This window comes from Vulpes vulpes, chromosome 3 (genome assembly GCF_048418805.1).
Source record: "Vulpes vulpes isolate BD-2025 chromosome 3, VulVul3, whole genome shotgun sequence".
NCBI lineage: Eukaryota > Metazoa > Chordata > Mammalia > Carnivora > Canidae > Vulpes > Vulpes vulpes.
Window position 1 is genome coordinate 74,897,469 of NC_132782.1, and position 24,208 is coordinate 74,921,676.

Below are 24,208 nucleotides of genomic sequence, written 5' to 3' on the forward strand. Positions count from 1 at the left end.
ACAGCCCAGGATCCGGCCTCCCCCCGGGACACGCAGAGGCCGGTAGGACACAGGACAGCAAGGACACTCCTGCCCAGAGCTGAGCAGATCAGCGGCCGCGCCCCGGAGCCTCCAGGCCCCTGCAGATGGAGAGCCCCGGAGTTACTGCAGGAGCTGACTCCAGGGCTGCAGAGCTGCCTCCGCCACTGCGGTTGTTCCTCCTGGGGCCTCACGGGGTAAACAACCCCCACTGAGCCCTGCACCAGGCAGGGGGCAGAGCAGCTCCCCCAAGTGCTAACACATGAAAATCAGCACAGCAGGCCCCTCCCCCAGAAGACCAGCTAGACGGACCAGTTCCAGGGGAAGTCAAGGGACTTAAAGTATACAGAATGAGAAGATACTCCCCCGTGTTTTGTTTTTTCTTTTTGATTTCTGAATGCTTCCCCCACCCTTTTTTTCTCCTTTCTTTCTTTTTCTTTCTCTTTTTCTTCTCTTTTTTCCTTTTTTTCTTCCTTTTTTCTTTTTCTCTTTTCCTTCCTTCTTTCTCTCTTTCTCCTTTTCCCAATACAACTTGTTTTTGGCCACTCTGCACTGAGCAAAATGACTAGAAGGAAAACCTCACCTCAAAAGAAAGAATCAGAAACAGTCCTATCTCCCACAGAGTTACAAAATCTGGATTACAATTCAATGTCAGAAAGCCAATTCAGAAGCACTATTATACAGCTACTGGTGGCTCTAGAAAAAACCATAAAGGACTCAAGAGACTTCATGACTGCAGAATTTAGATCCAATCGGGCAGAAATTTTAAATCAATTGAATGAGATGTAATCCAAACTAGAAGTCCTAACAACTAGGGTTCACGAGGTGGAAGAACGAGTGAGTGACATAGAAGACAAGTTGATGGCAAAGAGGGAAACTGAGGAAAAAAAAGACAGACAATTAAAAGACCAAGAGGATAGATTAAGGGAAATAAATGACAGCCTGAGGAAGAAAAACCTACGTTTAATTGGGGTTCCCGAGGGCGCCGAAAGGGACGGAGGGCCAGAATATGTATTTGAACAAATCCTAGCTGAAAACTGTCCTAATCTAGGAAGGGAAACAGGCATTCAGATCCAGGAAATAGAGAGATCCACCCCTAAAATCAACAAAAACCGTTCAACACCTCGACATTTAATAGTGAAGCTTGCAAATTCCAAAAATAAAGAGAAGATCCTTAAAGCAGCAAGAGACCAAAAATCCCTGACTTTTATGGGGAGGAATATTAGGGTAACAGCAGACCTCTCCACAGAGACCTGGCAGGCCAGAAAAGGCTGGCAGGATATATTCAGGGTCCTAAATGAGAAGAACATGCAACCAAGAATACATTATCCAGCAAGGCTCTCATTCACAATAGAAGGAGAGATAAAGAGCTTCCAAGACAGGCAGGAACTGAAAGAATATGTAACCTCCAAACCAGCTCTTCAAGAAATTTTAAGGGAGACTTCTTAAGGGAATCCCCCTTTAAGAAGAAGTTCAGTGAAACAATCCACAAAAACAAGGACTGAATAGATATGATGACACTAAACTCCTATCTGTCAATAGTAACTCTGAATGTGAACGGGCTTAATGACCCCATCAAAAGGCGCAGGGTTTCAGACTGGATAAAAAAGCAGGACCCATCTATTTGCTGTCTACAAGAGACTCATTTTAGACAGAAGGACACCTACAACCTGAAAATAAAAGGTTGGAGAACCATTTACCATTCAACTGGTCCTCAGAAGAAAGCAGGGGTAGCCATCCTTATATCACATAAACTAAAATTTACCCCAAAGACTGTAGTGACAGATGAAGAGGGACACTATATCATACTTAAAGGATCTATCCAACAAGAGGACTTAACAATCCTCAATATATATGCCCCGAATGTGGGAGCTGCCAAATATATCAATCAATTAATAACCAAAGTGAAGAATTACTTAGATAATAATACACTTACACTTGGTGTATTATTCTGGCTCTTTCTACCCTCGATAGGTCTTCTAAGCACAACATCTCCAAAGAAACGAGAGCTTTAAATGATACACTGGACCAGATGGATTTCACAGATATCTACAGAACTTTACATCCAAACTCAACTGAATACACATTCTTCTCAAGTGCACATGGAACTTTCTCCAGAATAGACCACATACTGGGTCACAAATCGGGTCTGAACTGATACCAAAAGATCGGGATAGTCCCGTGTATATTCTCAGACCATAATGCCTTGAAATTAGAACTTAATCACAACAAGAAGTATGGAAGGACCACAAACACGTGGAGGTTAAGGACCATCCTGCTAAAAGATGAAAGGGTCAACCAGGAAATTAAGGAAGAATTAAAAAGATTCATGGAAACTAATGAGAATGAAGACACAACCATTCAAAATCTTTGGGATGCAGCACAAGCAGTCCTAAGGGGGAAATACATCGCAATACAAGAAGCCGTCCAAAAACTGGAAAGAACTCAAATACAAAAGCTAACCTTACACATAAAGGAGCTAGAAAAAAACACGAGATGGACCCTACACCCAGCAAAGAAGAGAGTTAATTAAAATTGGAGCAGAACTCAACTAAATCGAGACCAGAAGAACTGTGGAACAGATCAACAGAACCGGAAGTTGGTTCTTTGAAAGAATTAATAAGATAGAAAAACCATTAGCCAGCCTTATTAAAAAGAAGAAGAGAGAGGACTCAAATTAATAAAATTATGAATGAGAAAGGAGAGATCACTACCAACACCAAGGAAATACAAACGATTTTAAAAACATATTATGAACAGCTATAGCCAATAAATTAGGCAATCTAGAAGAAATGGACGCATTCCTGGAAAGCCACCAACTACCAAAACCAGAACTGGAAGAAAGAGAAAACCTGAACAGGCCAATAACCAGGGAGGAAACTGAAGCGGTCATCAAAACACAAAGTCCAGGGCCAGATGGCTTCCCTGGGGAATTCTATCAAACGTTTAAAGAAGAAACCATACCTATTCTACTAAAGCTGTTTGAAAAAAAAGAGATGGCGTACATCCAAACTTGTTCTATGAGGCCAGCATCACCTTATTTCCAAAACCCAACAAAGACCCCACCAAAAAGGAGAATTATAGACCAATATCCCTGATGAACATGGATGCAAAAATTCTCAACAAGATACTAGCCAATAGGATACAAGAGTACATTAAGAAGATTATTCACCAGGATCCCTGGGTGGCGCAGCGCATTGGCGCCTGCCTTTGGCCCAGGGCGCGATCCTGGAGACCCGGGATCGAATCCCACGTCGGGCTCCCGGTGCATGGAGCCTGCTTCTCCCTCTGCCTATGTCTCTGCCTCTCTCTCTCTCTCTGTGACTATCATAAATAAATTTTAAAAAAATTAAAAAAAAAAAAAAAAGAAGATTATTCACCATAACCAAGTAGGATTTATCCCCGGGACACAAGGCTGGTTCAACACTCGTAAAACAATCAATGTGATTCATCATATCAGCAAGAGAAAAAAGAACCAGAGGATCCTCTCATTAGATGCAGAGAAAGCAGGATCCCTGGGTGGCGCGGCAGTTTGGTGCCTGCCTTTGGCCCAGGGCGTGATCCTGGAGACCCGGGATCCAATCCCACATCGGGCTCCCGGTGCATGGAGCCTGCTTCTCCATCTGCCTGTGTCTCTGCCTCTCTCTTTCTCTCTGTGTGACTATCATTAAAAAAAAAAAAAAAAAAAAAGATGCAGAGAAAGCATTTCACAAAATACAGCATCCATTCCTGATCAAAACACTTCAGAGTGTAGGGATAGGGGGAACATTCCTCAACATCTTAGAAGCCATCTACGAAAAGCCCACAGAAAATATCATTCTCAATGGGAAGCACTGGGAGCCTTTCCCCTAAGAACAGGAACAAGACAGGGATGTCCACTCTCCCCACTGCTATTCAACATAGTACTGGAAGTCCTCGCCTCAGCAATCAGAAACAAAAAGACATTAAAGGCATTCAAATAGGCAAAGGAGAAGTCAAACTCTCCCTCTTCGCCAATGACATGATACTTTACATACCAAGCCCATACCAACCCTGAACTCATACAGCAATTTGGTAGTGTGGCAGGATACAAAATCAGTGCCCAGAAGTCAGTGGCATTTCTATACACTAACAATGAGACTGAAGAAAGAGAAATTAAGGAGTCAATCCCAATTACAATTGCACCCAAAAGCAGAAGATACCTAGGAATAAACCTAACCAAAGAGGTAAAGGATCTATACCCAAAAAACTATAGAACACTTCTGAAAGAAATTGAGGAAGACACCAAGAGATGGAAAAATATTCCATGCTCATAGATTGGAAGAATTAATATTGTGAAAATGTCAATGTTACCCACGGAAATTTACACGTTTAATGCAATCCCTATCAAAATACCATGGACTTTCTTCAGAGAGTTAGAACAAATTATTTTAAGATTTGTGTGGAATCAGAAAAGACCCCGAATAGCCAGGGGAATTTTAAAAAAGAAAAACATAGCTGGGGGCATCACAATGCCAGATTTCAGGTTGTACTACAAAGCTGTGGTCATCAAGACAGTGTGGTACTGGCACAAAAACAGACACATAGATCAATGGAACAGAATAGAGAACCCAGAAGTGGACCCTGAAATGTATGGTCATCTAATATTCGATAAAGGAGGAAAGACTATCCATTGGAAGAAAGACAGTCTCTTCAATAAATGGTGTTGGGAAAATTGGACATCCACATGCAGAAGAATGAAACTGGACCACTCTCTTTCACCATACACAAAGATAAACTCAAAATGGATGAGAGATCTAAATGTGAGACAAGAGTCCATCAAAATCATAGAGGAGAACACAGGCAACACCCTTTTTGAACTCGGCCTCAGTAACTTCGTGCAAGATACATCCACAAAGGTAAAAGAAACAAAAGCAAAAATGAACTATTGGGACTTCATCAAGATAAGAAGCTTTTGCACAGCAAAGGATACAGTCAACAAAACTAAAAGACAACCTACAGAATGGGAGAAGATATTTGCAAACGACATATCAGATAAAGGGCTAGTTTCCAAAATCTATAAAGAACTTATTAAACTCAACACCAAAGAAACAAACAATCCAATCATGAAATGGGCAAAAGACATGAAGAGAAATATCACAGAGGAAGACATGGACATGGCCAACATGCACATGAGAAAATGCTCTGCATCACTTGCCATCAGGGAAATACAAATCAAAACCACAATGAGATACCACCTCACACCAGTGAGAATGGGGAAAATTAACAAGGGAGGAAACAACAAATGTTGGAGAGGATACGGAGAAAAGGGAACCCTCTTACACTGTTGGTGGGAATGTGAACTGGTGCAGCCACTCTGGAAAACTGTGTGGAGGGTCCTCAAAGAGTTAAAAATAGACCTGCCCTACGACCCAGCAATTGCACTGTTGGGGATTTACCCCAAAGATTCAGATGCAATGAAACGTCGGGACACCTGCACCCCGATGTTTCTATCAGCAATGGCCACAATAGCCAAACTGTGGAAGGAGCCTCGGTGTCCATCGAAAGACGAATGGATAAAGAAGATGTGGTTTATGTATACAATGGAATATTACTCAGCAATTAGAAACGACAAATACCCACCATTTGCTTCATCGTGGATGGAACTGGAGGGTATTATGCTGAGTGAAATAAGTCAATCGGAGAAGGACAAACAGTGTATGTTCTCCTTCATTTGGGGAATATGAATAATAGTGAAAGGGAATATAAAGGAAGGGAAAAGAAATGTTGGGAAATATCACGAAGGGAGACAGAACATAAAGACTCCTAACTCGGGTAAACGAACTAGGGGTGGTGGAAGGGGGGAGGAGGGCAGGTGTTGGAGGGGAATGGGTGACGGGCACTGAGGTGGACACTTGACGGATGAGCACTGGGTGTTTTTCTGTATGTTGGTAAATTGAACACCAATAAAAATTAATTAAAAAAAAAAAAAAAAAAAGAAAGGAAAACCAGAGCTGGGGGCATCACAATGCCAGATTTCAGGTTGTACTACAAAGCTGTGGTCATCAAGACAGTGTGGTACTGGCACAAAAACAGACACGTAGATCAATGGAACAGAATAGAGAACCCAGAAGTGGACCCTCAACTTTATGGTCAACTAATACTCGACAAAGGAGGAAAGACTATCCACTGGGAAAAAGACAGTCTCTTCAATAAATGGTGCTGGGAAAATTGGACATCCACATGCAGAAGAATGAAACTGGACCACTCTCTTTCACCATACACAAAGATAAACTCAAAATGGATGAGAGATCTAAATGTGAGACAAGAGTCCATCAAAATCATAGAGGAGAACACAGGCAACACCCTTTTTGAACTCGGCCTCAGTAACTTCGTGCAAGATACATCCACAAAGGTAAAAGAAACAAAAGCAAAAATGAACTATTGGGACTTCATCAAGATAAGAAGCTTTCCACAGCAAAGGATACAGTCAACAAAACTAAAAGACAACCTACAGAATGGGAGAAGATATTTGCAAATGACCTATCAGATAAAGGGCTAGTTTCCAAAATCTATAAAGAACTTATTAAACTCAACACCAAAGAAACAAACAATCCAATCATGAAATGGGCAAAAGACATGAAGAGAAATCTCACAGAGAAAGACATAAACATGGCCAACATGCACATGAGAAAATGCTCTGCATCACTTGCCATCAGGGAAATACAAATCAAAACCACAATGAGATACCACCTCACACCAGTGAGAATGGGGAAAATTAACAAGGCAGGAAACCACGAATGTTGGAGAGGATGCAGAGAGAAGGGAACCCTCTTACACTGTTGGTGGGAATGTGAACTGGTGCAGCCACTCTGGAGAACTGTGTGGAGGTTCCTCAAAGAGTTAAAAATAGACCTGCCCTACGACCCAGCAATTGCACTGTTGGGGATTTACCCCAAAGATTCAGATGCAATGAAACGCCGGGACACCTGCACCCCGATGTTTCTAGCAGCAATGTCCACAATAGCCAAACTGTGGCAGGAGCCTCGGTGTCCATCAAAAATGAATGGATAAAGAAGTTGTGATTTATGTATACAATGGAGTATTACTCAGCCATTAGAAATGACAAATACCCATCATTTGCTTCGACGTGGACGGAACTGGAGGGTATTATGCTGAGTGAAATAAGTCAATCCGAGAAGAACAAACATTATATTGTCTCATTCATTTGGGGAATATAAAAAATAGTGAAAGGGAATAAATAAGTGGGAAATATCAGAAAGGGAGACAGAACATGAAAGACTCTAACTCTGGGAAATGAACTGGGGGTGGTTGAAGGGGAGGTGGTGTGGGTGTTGGGGTGTCTGAGTGATGACGGGCACTGAGGTGGGCACTTGACAGGATGAGCACTGCATGTTATTCTGTATGTTGACAAATTGAACACCAATAAAAAAGAAATTTATTAAGAAAAAAATATATCTCTTTTGCTTACTATGTATTTCTCACACCAAGCACAATTTCTGGCACATTGTAGCTGCTCAAAAAATACTTGTTGAATGAACTACCTTGTTTCTTAACATAACAAGGGGTTCTGGAGAATTAAAACAAACCCCTTTGGCTGGAATGCCAAGAAGCAGTTCACTATATCACTTGAGTTCTTGAGGTCTTCCTAGTACTGTCTGTGAGGAGCCTTATAATTAAGAGTGAACTGAATATAAGTCTATTCCCTGCAATCCAAAGATCCCAAAGCAGCAATGTACCAAATAATGCTCAGCTGCAGCTGACAATCTCCTTCTTCCTTATTGTCCCTGCTCTTGCACAAATTTTATTTCCTGTCTGCAATGGTCCTGTCTTCTTTAATCTTCAAATTACCGATATTAGCAAAAATTCAAACTCCACCTTCTTTATGAAGTCTACTCTCATTCCTCTAGTCTCAAATCAGATTTCTCCCTTCTCGAATATAAATAATAGTGAAAGGGAATAGAAGGGAAGGGAGAAGAAATGGGTCGGAAATATCAGAAAGGGAGACAGAACATGAAGACTCCTAACTCTAGGAAATGAACTAGGGGTGGTGGAAGGGGAGGAGGGCAGGGGTTGGGGGTAAATGGGTGATGGACACTGAGGGGGGCACTTGATGGGATGAGCACTGGGTGTTATTATGTATTTTGGCAATCTGAACACCAATAAAAAATAAATTTATTATTAAAAAAAAAAAAAGATTTCTCCCTTCTCTGAGTACCTCTTGTATTTGTTGTATTTTGCATGCTTAGCAGCATCCAACATTATACTTTTCTGAATATTGTAGGTTTCACTGGGTAAAATCTCCTCTGATGAGTTTATTGGGTACCTATAGACAATGTTTATATCATATAATCTAAAGCATTTGATACTAGTATCTGGTGTGTTAAGGTAAAAACTGGTTAAAGTTGAGATCCACAGAAGATATCTTAACACTTTCATTTCAAATATATAACTTCATATTCATTTGCTCATCTTTTGATGTGAAACCAAGCCTTTTCTATGAGAGTGATTTTAATAATGAAATGCCCATACTCCTAACGCATCAGTTTCTGGTTCATTAAAATGCAACAAGCAAGTGACAGTTTGGAAATAATATAGGTGTAGAATCCTCTAAGATTTTTATGATTTTCCTTCAGTGTGTTACAGTTTGCTCACACATAATTTGATAGCAATTTTTTAAAAAGTGACTGACATTTATAAGGTCTTTCCAAAGCATTTGAAACAAATCCTTGTCATAGTTACACCTCATCAGTTTACATAATACATAATCGAATTCTAAAATAGTTAGCAACAGGCTTAGACAGCTTTTGCAAGAGGTACAACAGACTCTTGAAAACATTAATTCCTGGCAGATGTCCTCAGGCATATTAAATAATGTCATTAGTTCCAAGTAGTCATTGTGACTTGTACATCATCGTTTACAGAGAATGGCAGTCATTGTTTGCAGAGAATGGCAAGTGTTATTTAAAGTCTGCTGAAATGCTTAAGTGTTGGGTGATTAAAAGATAGTCTATGGCTTCTTTTTCTTTTACAATATCCAGCACAGACCTGAGCCCATGATCTACTAAAAATGCTGGGAAGGAGAGAAGAGCTATAAAGGGTATATAAAGTGAATGGGAAACATCCTATAGAGATTATCGTCTGTCCTAACAGTCTAAAGGGCTCTGGATTCACTTCTGAGAATTGAAAAATAAAAGTGCCCACGTTCTTAGAATTATAACAGCATTTCAGAAAAGAGTAAAACTGAACTTACCTGAGACCTGACTATCTGTGATCCATCATTCAATTCCTTTTCCTCCATGTTCTCCCCTTGGGAAAGTATAGCATTATAAGAGGGCAAAACTGGGAAAAAGAAAAAAGAAGCATCTGGTAAACACATGACGTTAATGCTGAAACTAACCTTTGGAATGTTTACTTCCTGTCAGGATGGCAGACAGTTTAGAGAGAGGCCCTCTAAGACAAAAGCTTAAAGGTTGAATAACTTATTGAGGAATTCAGTGTAGGATCTTCTCTTTCTCTTATTGTGGCATATAGGAAACTCAAGAAAGCTCAGTGGATTTTAGTCCTGACTACACACTTCAGGGATTTTTTTTAAATGCCAATGTTCAGCCCCTATTCCCAGAGATTTGGTTTTTCATTTTTGTTTCTTTTAATTTTATTTAAATTCTAGTTAGTTTAACATACAGTGCAATATTGGTTTTAGGGGTGGAATTCAGTGAATCATCACTTACATACAATACCCAGTGCTTATCATCACCCATCCAGCCCAGAGATTTGGGTAAATCCAGGATTATCCAAAATGGTCTGGGGTGGGCCTAGGAAACAGCATCTTAAATCTAAAGTCGCCCAGTGATTTTAAGTAGGAGATGAGATCCACTGAGATGAGCTGATACAAAAAAACCTATGTTAAGGGCCTAATCTTATTCTTTAAGGTGATAAATTCATTCCCAAATTCAAACTCCAAAGATCTTCTCTCCTTTATTCGTTTTTTTTTTTTTTTTTTAAGATTTTATTTATTTATTCATGGGAGACACACAGAGAGAGGCAGAGACACAGGCAGAGGGAGAAGCAGGCTCCTCACAGGGAGCCCCACGTGGGACTTGATCCCAGGACACTGGGATCATGCCCTGAGCCAAAGGCAGGCGCTCAACCGCTGAGCTACCCAGGCATCCCTCTTTTGCTCTTTTTAACATGATCTTTCTCATATACAAAGGAGATTTCACTCTTCTCAGTTTTAGGAGTGTTCACCTTCTTTTCTGAGTGCCGGATTCAGTGCACCACCATGATTCCTACACCTCTGTACAGTTCGTAAGTTGTAATGTCACCAAAGATCTGCTCTCTTCTAGAAGGACCATCAGGAGACACACTAGGACTAACAGTCTCAGTGTCCTTGCCAGTCCCTGCAAGTTGATTTTCCAGTGCCTTATGGAGAATAGTCACTCCCAGGTATTAAAGGTGCCTCATCTCTGATGAGAGCCTCAGGAGCCAAAAGCTATCCACAAGATTTCAGCTTCTCAGGGGCAGCCACTCTTAGAATCTTGCTTTGTCATGCAGAATTGAGATGTGGGGATTCCTGAAGATGGCTATTACTTTTTTTTCCACTAAAGGCATCGATTCTTCATGTATGGACTTCACTATGACATTCAAATCTCTCTCCTGGCAGGGATCTTATAAGACACAATATCAGGTTGAGCACCTGTAATGAGATGCACCAGTCAACAAAAATCCAGCAGTCTGAGTCAACTAGGGACCTAGAGAGTCTGTAAAGAAACATATAAACTACCATTCATAAAGACAGGACATACTACAGTGTGGGATTCTTTAAAAACATTCAAAAAGCATTTTGAAAATTTCTTAGATTCACATATTACAAAAAGCAGAGATATACATATCCATCAGCTACAACAAACTTTAGCCTCAGTTCCTACCCACCCTCTTCTCAGACTAGAAAACACGTGGTCCTTGCTTAGTGAAAGATTTTCAGAAAGACTTTCACCAACATTAACATCAGGGTAAAATACTTTGAATTGCTAAGAAATGTGGAAGGATACATTCTTTTTCTGTTCACAAAGGTTAGCCTGAAAATTTCTCTCAAAAGTTAGTGATGGAACTGAAGAATGAAGTCATTTACTGAGAAGCAAGTTTTTTAAACAAAGAAAATCACAGTTCCAGTGGAATGGTCTATTAGATGAGGCAGCCACCCACCACTCAAGATATGGCACAAATCCACAGTTTTACAACCAGTCAACTAAGAGGCAGACCTCTCAGGCGTAATTTAAAAGCACTTTAAAAAGCAAGTCCTATTGGTCCAAGCCAAAGCTCTACAAGGGTCCTACTCTCTGAAGAGCCACCAGCAATCTTCTGAGAATACTTGACATTTCAAACCCAATCACTTCAAAACCAACTATTCACAACAATAAAAACATTTACCAAGTAAGGCAGAACATGTTTCTCTGTCATATGTGTGAACCCAAGGGGATGGGGAGTGTCAAATATATGATATAGTTTATGCAAATTTAGTTGAGAATTTTTTATGCATCTGATAAGACTAAGTCTCCAGAGAACACACACTTGGAAATGCTGATTTAGTTCTCAGTGTTTTGGTTTAATGAGGGATCTGAAACTGAAGATCCTGGTTCACAGCTCTAGGTTCCTTCTAGGATACACTGAAGTTCTCCTTAGTACTTGTTCTGTACCTTTTCATTGTTGGTATCTGATCTCCTTTCTTCTCGTAATTTCCCTTTCAATTCCTGTATTGGAAAGATACACACACAAAACCCCTGTAAACCAACCACTCCCCACCACCAAATTGTAATTTTTTCATACAACACACACAAAGACTTTTCCAGACTTTTCTAGTAATCCCACAGGCTTTTTCAAATAAGTAGGCATGATAGCTTGGAAGGTAACAAATTTCCTTGACTGTCTAAGGAATACAAGAATTATAATCGGAGTGCGCCGAGCTCCCTAAGGGCTGCAGCGCGCACAGTGGACCGGAGCAGCTCGGAGGGGCTCGGGCTGCGGCTCCGCGAAGGGGGCTGCAGGGCTCCAGGAGCAGCTCAGCGGCGGCGGCTCGGGCAGAGGAAGAGGCTCCGTGCGGAGGGGGCTGTGCGGCCCCGGGAACAGCTCGGAGGGGCTCGGGCTGCGGCTCCGCAGAGGGGGCTGCGGGGCTCCGGGAGCAGCTCGGAGGGGCTCGGGCTGCGGCTCCGCGGAGGGGGCTGCGGGGCGGGAGCGTGAATTCAACAGCACAGACCGGGAGCACAGGGCGCCGGGACACAGCCCAGGATCCGGCCTCCCCCAGGGACAGGCAGAGGCCGGGAGGGCCCAGGACAGCAAGGACGCTCCTGCCCCGAGTTGACCAGATCAGCGGCCCCACCCCGGAGCCTCCAGGCCCTGCAGACGGAGAGCCCCGGAGCTACTGCGGGAGCTGACTCCAGGGTCCCAGAGCTGCTGCCCCACTGCGGTTGTTCCCCCTGGGGCCTCACGGGGTAAACACCCCCACTGAGCCCTGCACCAGGCAGGGGCTGAGCAGCTCCCCCAAGTGCTAACACCTGAAAATCAGCACAGCAGGCCCCTCCCCCAGAAGACCAGCAACACGGACCAGGTCCAAGGGAAGTCAAGGGACTTAAAGTATACAGAATCGGAAGATACTCCCGCGTGGTTTTTTGTTTTTGTTTTTGTTTTGTTTTGTGTGTTTTTTTCTCTTTTTCTTTTTTTTTTTCTCTTTTTCTTTTTGATTTCTGTTTGCTTCCCCCACCCCACCCCCTTTTTTTTCTCCTTTCTTTTTCTTTCTCTTTTTCTTCTCTTTTTTCCCTTTTTTTTCCTTCTTTCTCTTTTTTCTTTTTCTCTTTTCTCTTTTTCTTCTCTCTCTTTTTCTCCTTTTCCCAATACAACTTGTTTTTGGCCACTCTGCACTGAGCAAAATGACTAGAAGGAAAACCTCACCTCAAAAAAAAGAATCAGAAACAGTCCTCTCTCCCACACAGTTACAAAATCTGGATTACAATTCAATGTCAGAAAGCCAACTCAGAAGCACTATTATACAGCTACTGGTGGCTCTAGAAAAAACCATAAAGGACTCAAGAGACTTCATGACTGCAGAATTTAGATCCAATCGGGCAGAAATTAAAAATCAGTTAAATGAGATGCAATCCAAGCTAGAAGTCCTAACGATGAGGCTTAACGAGGTGGAAGAACGAGTGAGTGACATAGAAGACAAGTTGATGGCAAAGAGGGAAACTGAGGAAAAAAGAGACAGACAATTAAAAGACCAAGAGGATAGATTAAGGGAAATAAATGACAGCCTGAGGAAGAAAAACCTACGTTTAATTGGGGTTCCCGAGGGCGCCTAAAGGGACAGAGGGCCAGAATATGTATTTGAACAAATCCTAGCTGAAAACTTTCCGAATCTGGGAAGGGAAACAGGCATTCAGATCCAGGAAATAGAGAAATCCACCCCTAAAATCAATAAAAACCGTTCAACACCTCGACATTTAATAGTGAAGCTTGCAAATTCCAAAGATAAGGAGAAGATCCTTAAAGCAGCAAGAGAAAAAAAGTCCCTGACTTTTATGGAGAGGAATATTAGGGTAACAGCAGACCTCTCCACAGAGACCTGGCAGGCCAGAAAGGGCTGGCAGGATATATTCAGGGTCCTAAATGAGAAGAACATGCAACCAAGAATACTTTATCCAGCAAGGCTTTCATTCAAAATGGAAGGAGAGATAAAGAGCTTCCAAGACAGGCAGCAACTGAAAGAATATGTAACCTCCAAACCAGCTCTGCAAGGAATTCTAAGGGGGACTCTTAAAATTCCCCTTTAAGAAGAAGTTCAGTGAAACAATCCACAAAAACAAGGACTGAATAGATATGATGACACTAAACTCCTATCTGTCAATAGTAACTCTGAACGTGAACGGGCTTAATGACCCCATCAAAAGGCGCAGGGTTTCAGACTGGATAAAAAAGCAGGACCCATCTATTTGCTGTCTACAAGAGACTCATTTTAGACAGAAGGACACCTACAGCCTGAAAATAAAAGGTTGGAGAACCATTTACCATTCAAATGGTCCTCAGAAGAAAGCAGGGGTAGCCATTCTCATATCAGATAAATTAAAATTTACCCCGAAGACTGTAGTGAGAGATGAAGAGGGACACTATCTCATACTCAAAGGATCTATCCAACAAGAGGACTTAACAATCCTCAATATATATGCCCCGATATATAAATGATACACTGGACCAGATGGATTTCACAGATATCTACAGAACTTTACATCCAAACTCAACTGAATACACATTCTTCTCAAGTGCACATGGAACTTTTTCCAGAATAGACCACATACTGGGTCACAAATCGGGTCTGAACTGATACCAAAAGATCGGGATAGTCCCCTGTATATTCTCAGACCATAATGCCTTGAAATAAGAACTTAATCACAACAAGAAGTTTGGAAGGACCACAAACACGTGGAGGTTAAGGACCATCCTGCTAAAAGATGAAAAGGTCAACCAGGAAATTAAGGAAGAATTAAAAAGATTCATGGATACTAATGAGAACGAAGATACAACCGTTCAAACTCTTTGGGATGCAGCAAAAGCAGTCCTCAGGGGGAAATACATCACAATACAAGCATCCATTCAAAAACTGGAAAGAGGGGATCCCTGGGTGGCGCAGCGGTTTGGCGCCTGCCTTTGGCCCAGGGCGCGATCCTGGAGACCCGGGATCGAGTCCCACTTCGGGCTCCCGGAGCATGGAGCCTGCTTCTCCCTCTGTCTGTGTCTCTGCCTCTCTCTCTTTCTCTTTGACTATCACAAAAAATTTTAAAAAAATTAAAAAAAAACTGGAAAGAACTCAAATACAAAAGCTCACCTTACACATAAAGGAACTAGAGAAAAAGCAGCAAATGGACCCCACCCCCAGCAGAGGAAGACAGTTAATTAAAATTCGAGAAGAACTAAATGAAATCGAGACCAAAAGAACTGTGGAACAGATCAACAGAACCAGGAGTTGGTTCTTTGAAAGAATTAATAAGATAGATAAACCATTAGCCAGCCTTATTAAAAAGAAGAGAGAGAAGACTCAAATTAATAAAATCATGAATGAGAAAGGAGAGATCACTACCAACATCAAGGAAATACAAACGATTTTAAAAACATATTATGAACAGCTATACGCCAATAAATTAGGAAATCTAGAAGAAATGGACGCATTCCTGGAAAGCCACAAACTACCAAAACTGGATCAGGAAGAAACAGAAAACCTGAACAGGCCAATAACAAGGGAGGAAATTGAAGCAGTCATCAAAAACCTCCCAAGACACAAGAGTCCAGGGCCAGATGGCTTCCCAGGGGAATTCTATCAAACGTTTAAAGAAGAAACCATACCTATCCTACTAAAGCTGTTTGGAAAGATAGAAAGAGATGGAGTACTTCCAAATTCGTTCTATGAGGTCAGCATCACCTTAATTCCGAAACCAGACAAAGACCCCACCAAAAAGGAAAATTACAGACCAATATCCCTGATGAACATGGATGCAAAAATTCTCAACAAGATACTAGCCAATAGGATCCAACAACACATTAAGAAAATTATTCACCATGACCAAGTAGGATTTATCCCCGGGACACAAGGCTGGTTCAACACTCGTAAAACAATCAATGTGATTCATCATATCAGCAAGAGAAAAACCAAGAACATATGATCCTCTCATAAGATGCAGAGAAAGCATTTGACAAAATACAGCATCCATTCCTGATCAAAACACTTCAGAGTGTTGGGATAGAGGGAACTTTCCTCGACATCTTAAAAGCCATCTACGAAAAGTCCACAGCATATATCATTCTCAATGGGGAAGCACTGGGAGCCTTTCCCCTAAGATAAGGAACAAGACAGGGATGTCCACTCTCACCACTGCTATTCAACATAGTACTGGAAGTCCTAGCCTCACCAATCAGACAACAAAAAGACATTAAAGGCATTCAAATTGGCAAAGAAGAAGTCAAACTCTCCCTCTTTGCCGATGACATGATACTCTACATAGAAAACCCAAAAGCCTCCACCCCAAGATTGCTAGAACTCATACAGCAATTTGGTAGCGTGGCAGGATACAAAATCAATGCCCAGAAATCAATGGCATTTCTATACACTAACAATGAGACTGAAGAAAGAGAAATTAAGGAGTCAATCCCATTTACAATTGCACCCAAAATCATAAGATACCTAGGAATAAACCTAACCAAAGAGGTAAAGGATCTATACCCAAAAAACTATAGAACACTTCTGAAAGAAATTGAGGAAGACACAAAGAGATGGAAAAATATTCCATGCTCATGGATTGGCAGAATTAATATTGTAAAAATGTCAATGTTACCCAGGGCAATTTACACGTTTAATGCAATCCCTATCAAAATACCATGGACTTTCTTCAGAGAGTTAGAACAATTTATTTTAAGATTTGTGTGGAATCAGAAAAGACCCCGAATAGCCAGGGGAATTTTAAAAAAGAAAAACATAGCTGGGGGCATCACAATGCCAGATTTCAGGTTGTACTACAAAGCTGTGGTCATCAAGACAGTGTGGTACTGGCACAAAAACAGACACATAGATCAATGGAACAGAATAGAGAACCCAGAAGTGGACCCTCAACTGTACGGCCAACTAATATTCGATAAAGGAGGAAAGACTATCCATTGGAAGAAAGACAGTCTCTTCAATAAATGGTGTTGGGAAAATTGGACATCCACATGCAGAAGAATGAAACTGGACCACTCTCTTTCACCATACACAAAGATAAACTCAAAATGGATGAGAGATCTAAATGTGAGACGAGATTCCAACAAAATCCTAGAGGAGAACACAGGCAACACCCTTTTTGAACTTGGCCACAGTAACTTCTTATAAGATACATCCACAAAGGCAAAAGAAACAAAAGCAAAAATGAACTATTGGGACTTCAACAAGATAAGAAGCTTTGCACAGCAAAGGATACAATCAACAAAACTAAAAGACAACCTACAGAATGGGAGAAGATATTTGCAAATGACCTATCAGATAAAGGGCTAGTTTCCAAGATCTATAAAGAACTTCTTAAACTCAACACCAAAGAAACAAACAATCCAATCATGAAATGGGCTAAAGACATGAAGAGAAATCTCACAGAGAAAGACATAAACATGGCCAACATGCACATGAGAAAATGCTCTGCATCACTTGCCATCAGGGAAATACAAATCAAAACCACAATGAGATACCACCTCACACCAGTGAGAATGGGGAAAATTAACAAGGCAGGAAACAACAAATGTTGGAGAGGATGCGGAGAAAAGGGAACCCTCTTACACTGTTGGTGGGAATGTGAACTGGTGCAGCCACTCTGGAAAACTGTGTGGAGGTTCCTCAAAGAGTTAAAAATAGACATGCCCTACGACCCAGCAATTGCACTGTTGGGGATTTACCCCAAAGATTCAGATGCAATGAAACGTCGGGACACCTGCACCCCGATGTTTCTATCAGCAATGGCCACAATAGCCAAACTGTGGAAGGAGCCTCGGTGTCCATCGAAAGATGAATGGATAAAGAAGATGTGGTTTATGTATACAATGGAATATTACTCAACAATTAGAAACGACAAATACCCACCATTTGCTTCAACGTGGATGGAACTGGAGGGTATTATGCTGAGTGAAATAAGTCAATCGGAGAAGGACAAACAGTGTATGTTCTCCTTCATTTGGGGAATATGAATAATAGTGAAAGGGAATATAAAGGAAGGGAAAAGAAATGTTGGGAAATATCAGGAAGGGAGACAGAACATAAAGACTCCTAACTCGGGGAAACGAACTAGGGGTGGTGGAAGGGGAGGAGGGCAGGTGTGGGAGGGGAATGGGTGACGGGCACTGAGGTGGACACTTGACGGGATGAGCACTGGGTGTTTTTCTGTATGTTGGTAAATTGAACACCAATAAAAATTAATTAAAAATAAAAAATAAAAAAATAAAACCACAATGAGATACCACCTCACACCAGTGAGAATGGGGAACATTAACAAGGCAGGAAACCACAAATGTTGGAGAGGATGCGGAGAAAAGGGAACCCTCCTGCACTGTTGGTGGGAATGGGAACTGGTGCAGCCACTCTGGAAAACTGTGTGGAGGTTCCTCAAAGAGTTAAAAATAGACCTGCCCTACGACCCAGCAATTGCACTGTTGGGGATTTACCCCAAAGATTCAGATGCAATGAAACGCCGGGACACCTGCACCCCGATGTTTCTAGCAGCAATGTCCACAATAGCCAAACTGTGGAAGGAGCCTGGGTGTCCATCGAAAGATGAATGGATAAAGAAGATGTGGTTTATGTATACAATGGAATATTACTCAGCCATTAGAAACGACAAATACCCACCATTTGCTTCAACGTGGATGGAACTGGAGGGTATTATGCTGAGTGAAGTAAGTCAATCGGAGAAGAACAGTGTATGTTCTCATTCATTTGGGGAATATAAATAATAGTGAAACGGAATATAAAGGAAGGGAGGAGAAATGTGTGGGAAATATCAGGAAGGGAGACAGAACATAAAGACTCCTAACTCTGGGAAACGAACTAGGTTGGTAGAAGGGGAAGAGGGCACTGAGGGGGACACTAGATGGGATGAGCACTGGGTGTTTTTCTGTATGTTGATAAATTGAACACCAATAAAAATTAATTTATAATAAAAAAAAAGAATTATAATCAATTCAGATGAAGAATGACTTTAGGGATAACATCTTTTTCCCTCAAGGCTCTTCCAAAAATCTGAGTGAACTTCATGGATCATGTAGAAAACCCATGTTTTCTCAATCTGGGCCCAGATTCTAAACTATACATATGTAAATGTATACATGTCCAGGCTCCACCCAAGAGCTACTAAACCAGAATCTGTTGAGGTGAAGTCTGGCATCTACTCATTTTTTAAATGTCTCACAAGTGATTCTGATGCAGGAATTCAGAACAACTATCCGAGCCTCTCATTTCCTCCATGCCAATGATTTTCATCGTCATTCTACTTCAGTCACCTACATCTAGTACCATAGGACTTCTGAAGTCTTCCTTACCTTACAAAACATTAAACTGTGAATCAGGAGACCTTAGATTCTAGACTGGATGGGAAAGGAAGTAAAGACAGGAGTAGCTTCACATAAGGGGAAAAATAGAAAAAGCAGCAGTGCTCCTCAAAGTGTGGTCCGAAGATCCTTGGTATCATGCCATTTGCTGAGAAGCAGATCCACTGGTCCTGTCCCAGATGTAATGAAATGGCATCTCTGGGTGGGTATTCTTGGCCCAGAGATTTGCATTAAAAGTATTCCTTCCCTGGAATCAGACCATTTTCTCCAGGTTCCCTACTAGCCTGAATCTAGCATGTACCTTCTCATTCCTATCTTCAACTTTATCTGTCACATTTATTGACTCCTTCCTAATTTAAAATCTTTTTTTTTTAAGATTTATTTATTTACTTGAGAGAGAGAGCTCACACGAGGGACAAAGGGAGAGAGAGCAGGCCCCCTGCAGAGTCAAGAGCCCCATGCAGGGCTCATCCCAGGACCCCAGGATCATGACCTGAGCTGGAGGCAGACACTTAATGGACTGAGCCACCCAGGTGCCCCAATTTAAAATTTTTTAATATCTCTCCCAACATTAAAAATTTTCCCTGGCTATGTGCCCATTTGTAACTGGCATCCATTCTTTTTTCAAGGCTACAACTCTGCAAAGGATTGTCAATACTTTTCTCTCCTTCATTACCCATTTATTTTTTAAATTATCTATGTATGATCTTTCTGCTGTTCTGCCATCAGCACACTACTGAAATTGCTCTGGTTAGGAATATCCAAAGCCCTTATGTTGTTCAAGCAATGGAGTTCATTACTTCTTGAGCTCTGATGGGTATCTGACGCTGCTGACAACTGTGTTTTGCTTTATGTCCACAGTCCTTCTCAGTGGACTATGCACTAGTCCCTTTTCCTCTGCTTACCATCTACATATTGTTGTTCCTTAGGATTTTCCAATATCTATTTTTGCTTCCTCCACAGGTGAGGTAAAGGCATCTTTACTTATAAAGTATGCAAACCTAACTTTGAAACAGTACCTCACTTTGAAATTTTTTAGTGGCTCTCTACAGTCCTTACGCTGCAGTACAAAGCCATAAAAAATCCTATGACCTGCTTCCTGACCTCTCGAGCTACTCCCATTTGCTTCAGAGTCTTCATCTACACTGTTGTGCTTTTACGTCTTTAAGTGTGCCATGTGTGCTTTATCTCCCTACCTCCTCCCCAGACAATACCTACTCTCCCTTCAGGTCTTAGCTTAAATCAACGAAGGTTTTGATATACAAACCTAGGGAGGTCCCTCATTTATACCCTCCTGGTTTTGCTAGCACCTTTATCATTGTCATTATTTGTATAGTCGCCATTTTTATTTATACTTCACCATTGTGTGATGTTAACCTCCATGAAGGCAGGAATTTGTTCTGCCTTATTTAGTATTCTACATTTGATGCTCTCAGTATGTGGCTAATAGTAGGTATCAATAATATTTGCTTAATAAGTAAATGAAAGGGTTCTGGTGTTTGCTCTTCTATTTTTTAATTTTTAAACTTTTTATTTTGAACCAATTTTAAACTTACAGTAAAGTTGCAAAAGCAGTACATAATTCCCACATACCATTTACACCACTTGTCCTAATGTTAGTGCTTTATATGACCAGGGTACAACAATCAAACCCAGGAATTTAAATTGGTACAATACTATTAACTCAAAGTATTCAAAATTTACCAGTTTCTACATTAATATTTTTTCTCTGATCCAGGATCTCCTATGGCATTTAGTTGCTTTTTGTCCCCTTTGTCTTCTCCAATCTTTAAGTTTCTTAGCCTTTCTATCTTTCATGAGCTTACTGTTTTTATTTATTTTTTATTTTTTTATGATAGTCACAGAGAAAGAGAGAGAGAGAGAGAGAGGCAGAGACACAGGCAGAGGGAGAAGCAGGCTCCATGCACCAGGAGCCCGACGTGGGATTCGATCCCGGGTCTCCAGGATCGCGCCCTGGGCCAAAGGCAGGCGCTAAACCGCTGCGCCACCCAGGGATCCCAGCTTACTGTTTTTAAAGAGTACTGCTGAGTTATTTTGCAAGGTCTTTTAATTTGAGTTTGCCAAATGAAGTTAAGTATTTTTGGGAAGAATACCACAGAAGTGACCTTGTATCTTTCTTAGTGCATCATATTAATGGGCTTATCATGTTGATATACCTCATTAATGATGTTAAGCTTTATCACTGGGTTCAGGTGGTGTTTACCCCATTTCTCCACTGTAAAGCTACCATCTTTACCTTTTGTAGCTAATAAGTAAATATCTTTTAGGAGATACTTTAAGGTGATAACAAATATCCAGGTTCTTCTCAAACCCATTAATTTAATTTTTAATTTTTTTTTAGCTTGCCTGAAATTTTAAAAAATTTTGTTAACTTACAGTGTAATATTGGTTTGTGGAGAATTCAGTGATTCATGACTTACATACAACACCTGTTGCTCCTCACAAGTACCCTCTTTACTACCCATCAACCATCCAGCCCATCCCCCACCCATGTCCCTCATCAACACCCAATTTGTTCTCTGCCTTTAAGAGTCACTTATGAGGGCAGCCCCGGTGGCTCAGTGGTTTAGCGTCGTCTTTGGCCCGGGGTGTGATCCTGGAGACCCAGGATAGAGTCCCATGTCGGGCTCCCTGCATGGAGCCTGCTTCTCCCTCTACCTGTGTGTCTCTGCCTCTCTCGCTCTCTCTGTCATGAATAAATAAATTATTAAAAAAAAAAAAGTCACTTATGAGGGGTGCGTGGGTGGTTCAGCAGTTGAGCATGTGGCTCAGGTCATGATCCCAGGGTCCTGGACTCGAGTACTGCATCAGGCTATTCACAGGGAGTCTGCTTCTCCCTCTGCTGATGTCTCTGTGTGTCTCTCATGAATAAATAAATAAAATTAAAAAAAAAATGAGTCATTTATGGCTTGCTTGCTTCCCTCTTTCATTTCTTTTCCCCCTTCCCATACGTTCATCTGTTTTCTTTCTTAAACCCCACATGAGTGAGATCATATGTTAAAACCCACTAAATTTAGCATCCATCAATGTATCTTGTCTCCAAAAATTAGTAATATGGTGTTTGTTTAATGGTCATTTCTCTATTTCTCTCTTTCCCACTAATTTATTAATTGGAAATTTTCTGTAAGGAAAAACTGCTCCTTATCTATTATTTATTTACTAATTTATTTATAGCTCTATGAACTCATGGGTATGTATCTTGTTTCATAAAGTGTAACGTTATCATTATTTATTTTATTGTACAAATTGTTTCAGTTTTGGTCAGTAGAAGCCTCTTATGTTATTTTGACCAGCCTCTACCCTATTTTGATCAATTCCTGGCACCATAAGATGTTTCAAGCTCTTGTATTATCCCTGCTCAGGCCTTGGAAATCAACTACCTGTCCGAAGAGCCTGAGCTCTTTTTATTGGAGAAATGCTGAGAAACAAAGATCTGGGTGCTAGGTGTGCTCACTGCTACTGGGGTAACATTGCTTCCAGACCTCTAGCAGAGACAGGGGAGGTATGTATGTGTGCATATTAATCACACACATACATACTTCTATTGTGTTCATCTATGTATTAAATGCCATGAGTTCATATTGACATCTCTGATTCCAATCCAATACCTCAGGGCTCATTTTAGTCTTCCTCCTTTCCTCATTGGTAACTTCTTTCTTCAACAGTAAAAAATTGTTGACTCTTAGTATCCTCCCTATATTTATTTGTTCAATTTTAGTATATACATAGTTTCAGAATTAACTCATATCCCTGTGAGAAACACATTTATTGACTTGATTACAGCATCAAATGTAGAGCTCTCTTTGTCTTTAGTTATACAATATCTCTACCAAGGTAGTGTTTCCTAAAGTTATTTGAGTTCAGTGTTTTCTTTGCCACTTCCTTCAGTGTGGTTATGTCATTCACTTGTAATACAGTTAGGTCCATCCATTTGTTAGTATTTATATTTATTCTCTTGTATTTACTCTCAGGTGGCTTCCTTCAGGTTTATCCACTGCCATGGTTTCACTGATCATTTCTTTGAGGTACATAACCACATACATAACCCCACCACCTTACTGGACACCCTCAGGCAGATATCTCTCGGATTTCTCCAACCTAACATGTCCAAAACTCATTCTCTCTTTAGCCTCTTATCATATATTTGCAATAAAGTATGTATAAATACCAACTCTGTCACCAGACTGACTGGATTTCATTCCCAGTTTTACAACTTACTAGCTGTATGAGTTTGGTTGCATAAGTTACTTTACCTTTCTGTGCCTCTTTCCTCATCTGTCAAACTAATAATAACTACTTATCTCAAGGTTTGTTGTGAGGATTAAGTGGCGGATATTCTGAAAACATTTAAAGCATAATAATAGCATGTGGTAGCCATATCTACATGCTACATATTATTCTTACTATCCTGTTAAATTCCCTTATCTCAATTAATAGCACCATGAAGCCTGAAACCTGAATGCCATTTCTGATCTCTTTCTTCCCTTAGTCTCTCTCTTCAATTAAAGTCAAGTCCTGGTAAATCTACCCCCTTAAATATAGAGTTCCATTTTCATTTCCACTACCTTGATTCAGGCCACTACCATCTCTCACTTTGACTACTACTGCCACACTCATCGAACTGGTCCTTAACTTTAGTCCAATGTTTTCTTCACACTGTAGCCAGAGGGATCCCTCTCCACATTCCTTCTTGGAAATACCTACACTTTATTCTCTGACAAATAATAAAATAAAAACTTTTGTAGATATGGAAAAGCAAAAAGAAAATCATACCATTACCCAGAGATAAGCAGTTACTTTTTTGGGATACATACTTGCAGACTTTTTCTATGCAAATATACACACATGTTATAATATTGTATATGTCATTATTATATGCATAATTTTCTTTTTTGAAACCTGGATTTTAATTGACAATATTGTGTATATCATGTCAGGGCAGAAAACAAAACTCTAAATATCATTTAAAAAATCAGTCATACAGTCTCTTTAACAAATAGTGTTGGGAAAACTGAACAGCTATGTGCAAGAGAATGAAACTGGACCACTTTCTTATACTATACACAAATATCAATTAAAAATGGATTAT

General features: G+C 40.7%; 1 protein-coding gene across 2 annotated transcripts in view; it reads right to left on the reverse strand.

The window, feature by feature from the left end:
* ZNF713 (zinc finger protein 713) overlaps window positions 1–24,208 on the reverse strand; it is a 52,393-nt gene that overhangs the window by 22,700 nt on the left and 5,485 nt on the right. Inside the window, exon 2 of one of the 2 annotated variants that reach the window (XM_072752745.1) lies at window positions 9,251–9,339. The exons of the other annotated variant lie outside the window; for it this stretch is intronic. Coding sequence (XP_072608846.1) covers window positions 9,251–9,298 — 48 coding nt within the window. The 5' untranslated portion in view covers window positions 9,299–9,339. The remainder of the gene's footprint in view (window positions 1–9,250; window positions 9,340–24,208) is intronic. 2 annotated transcript variants of the gene reach the window in all.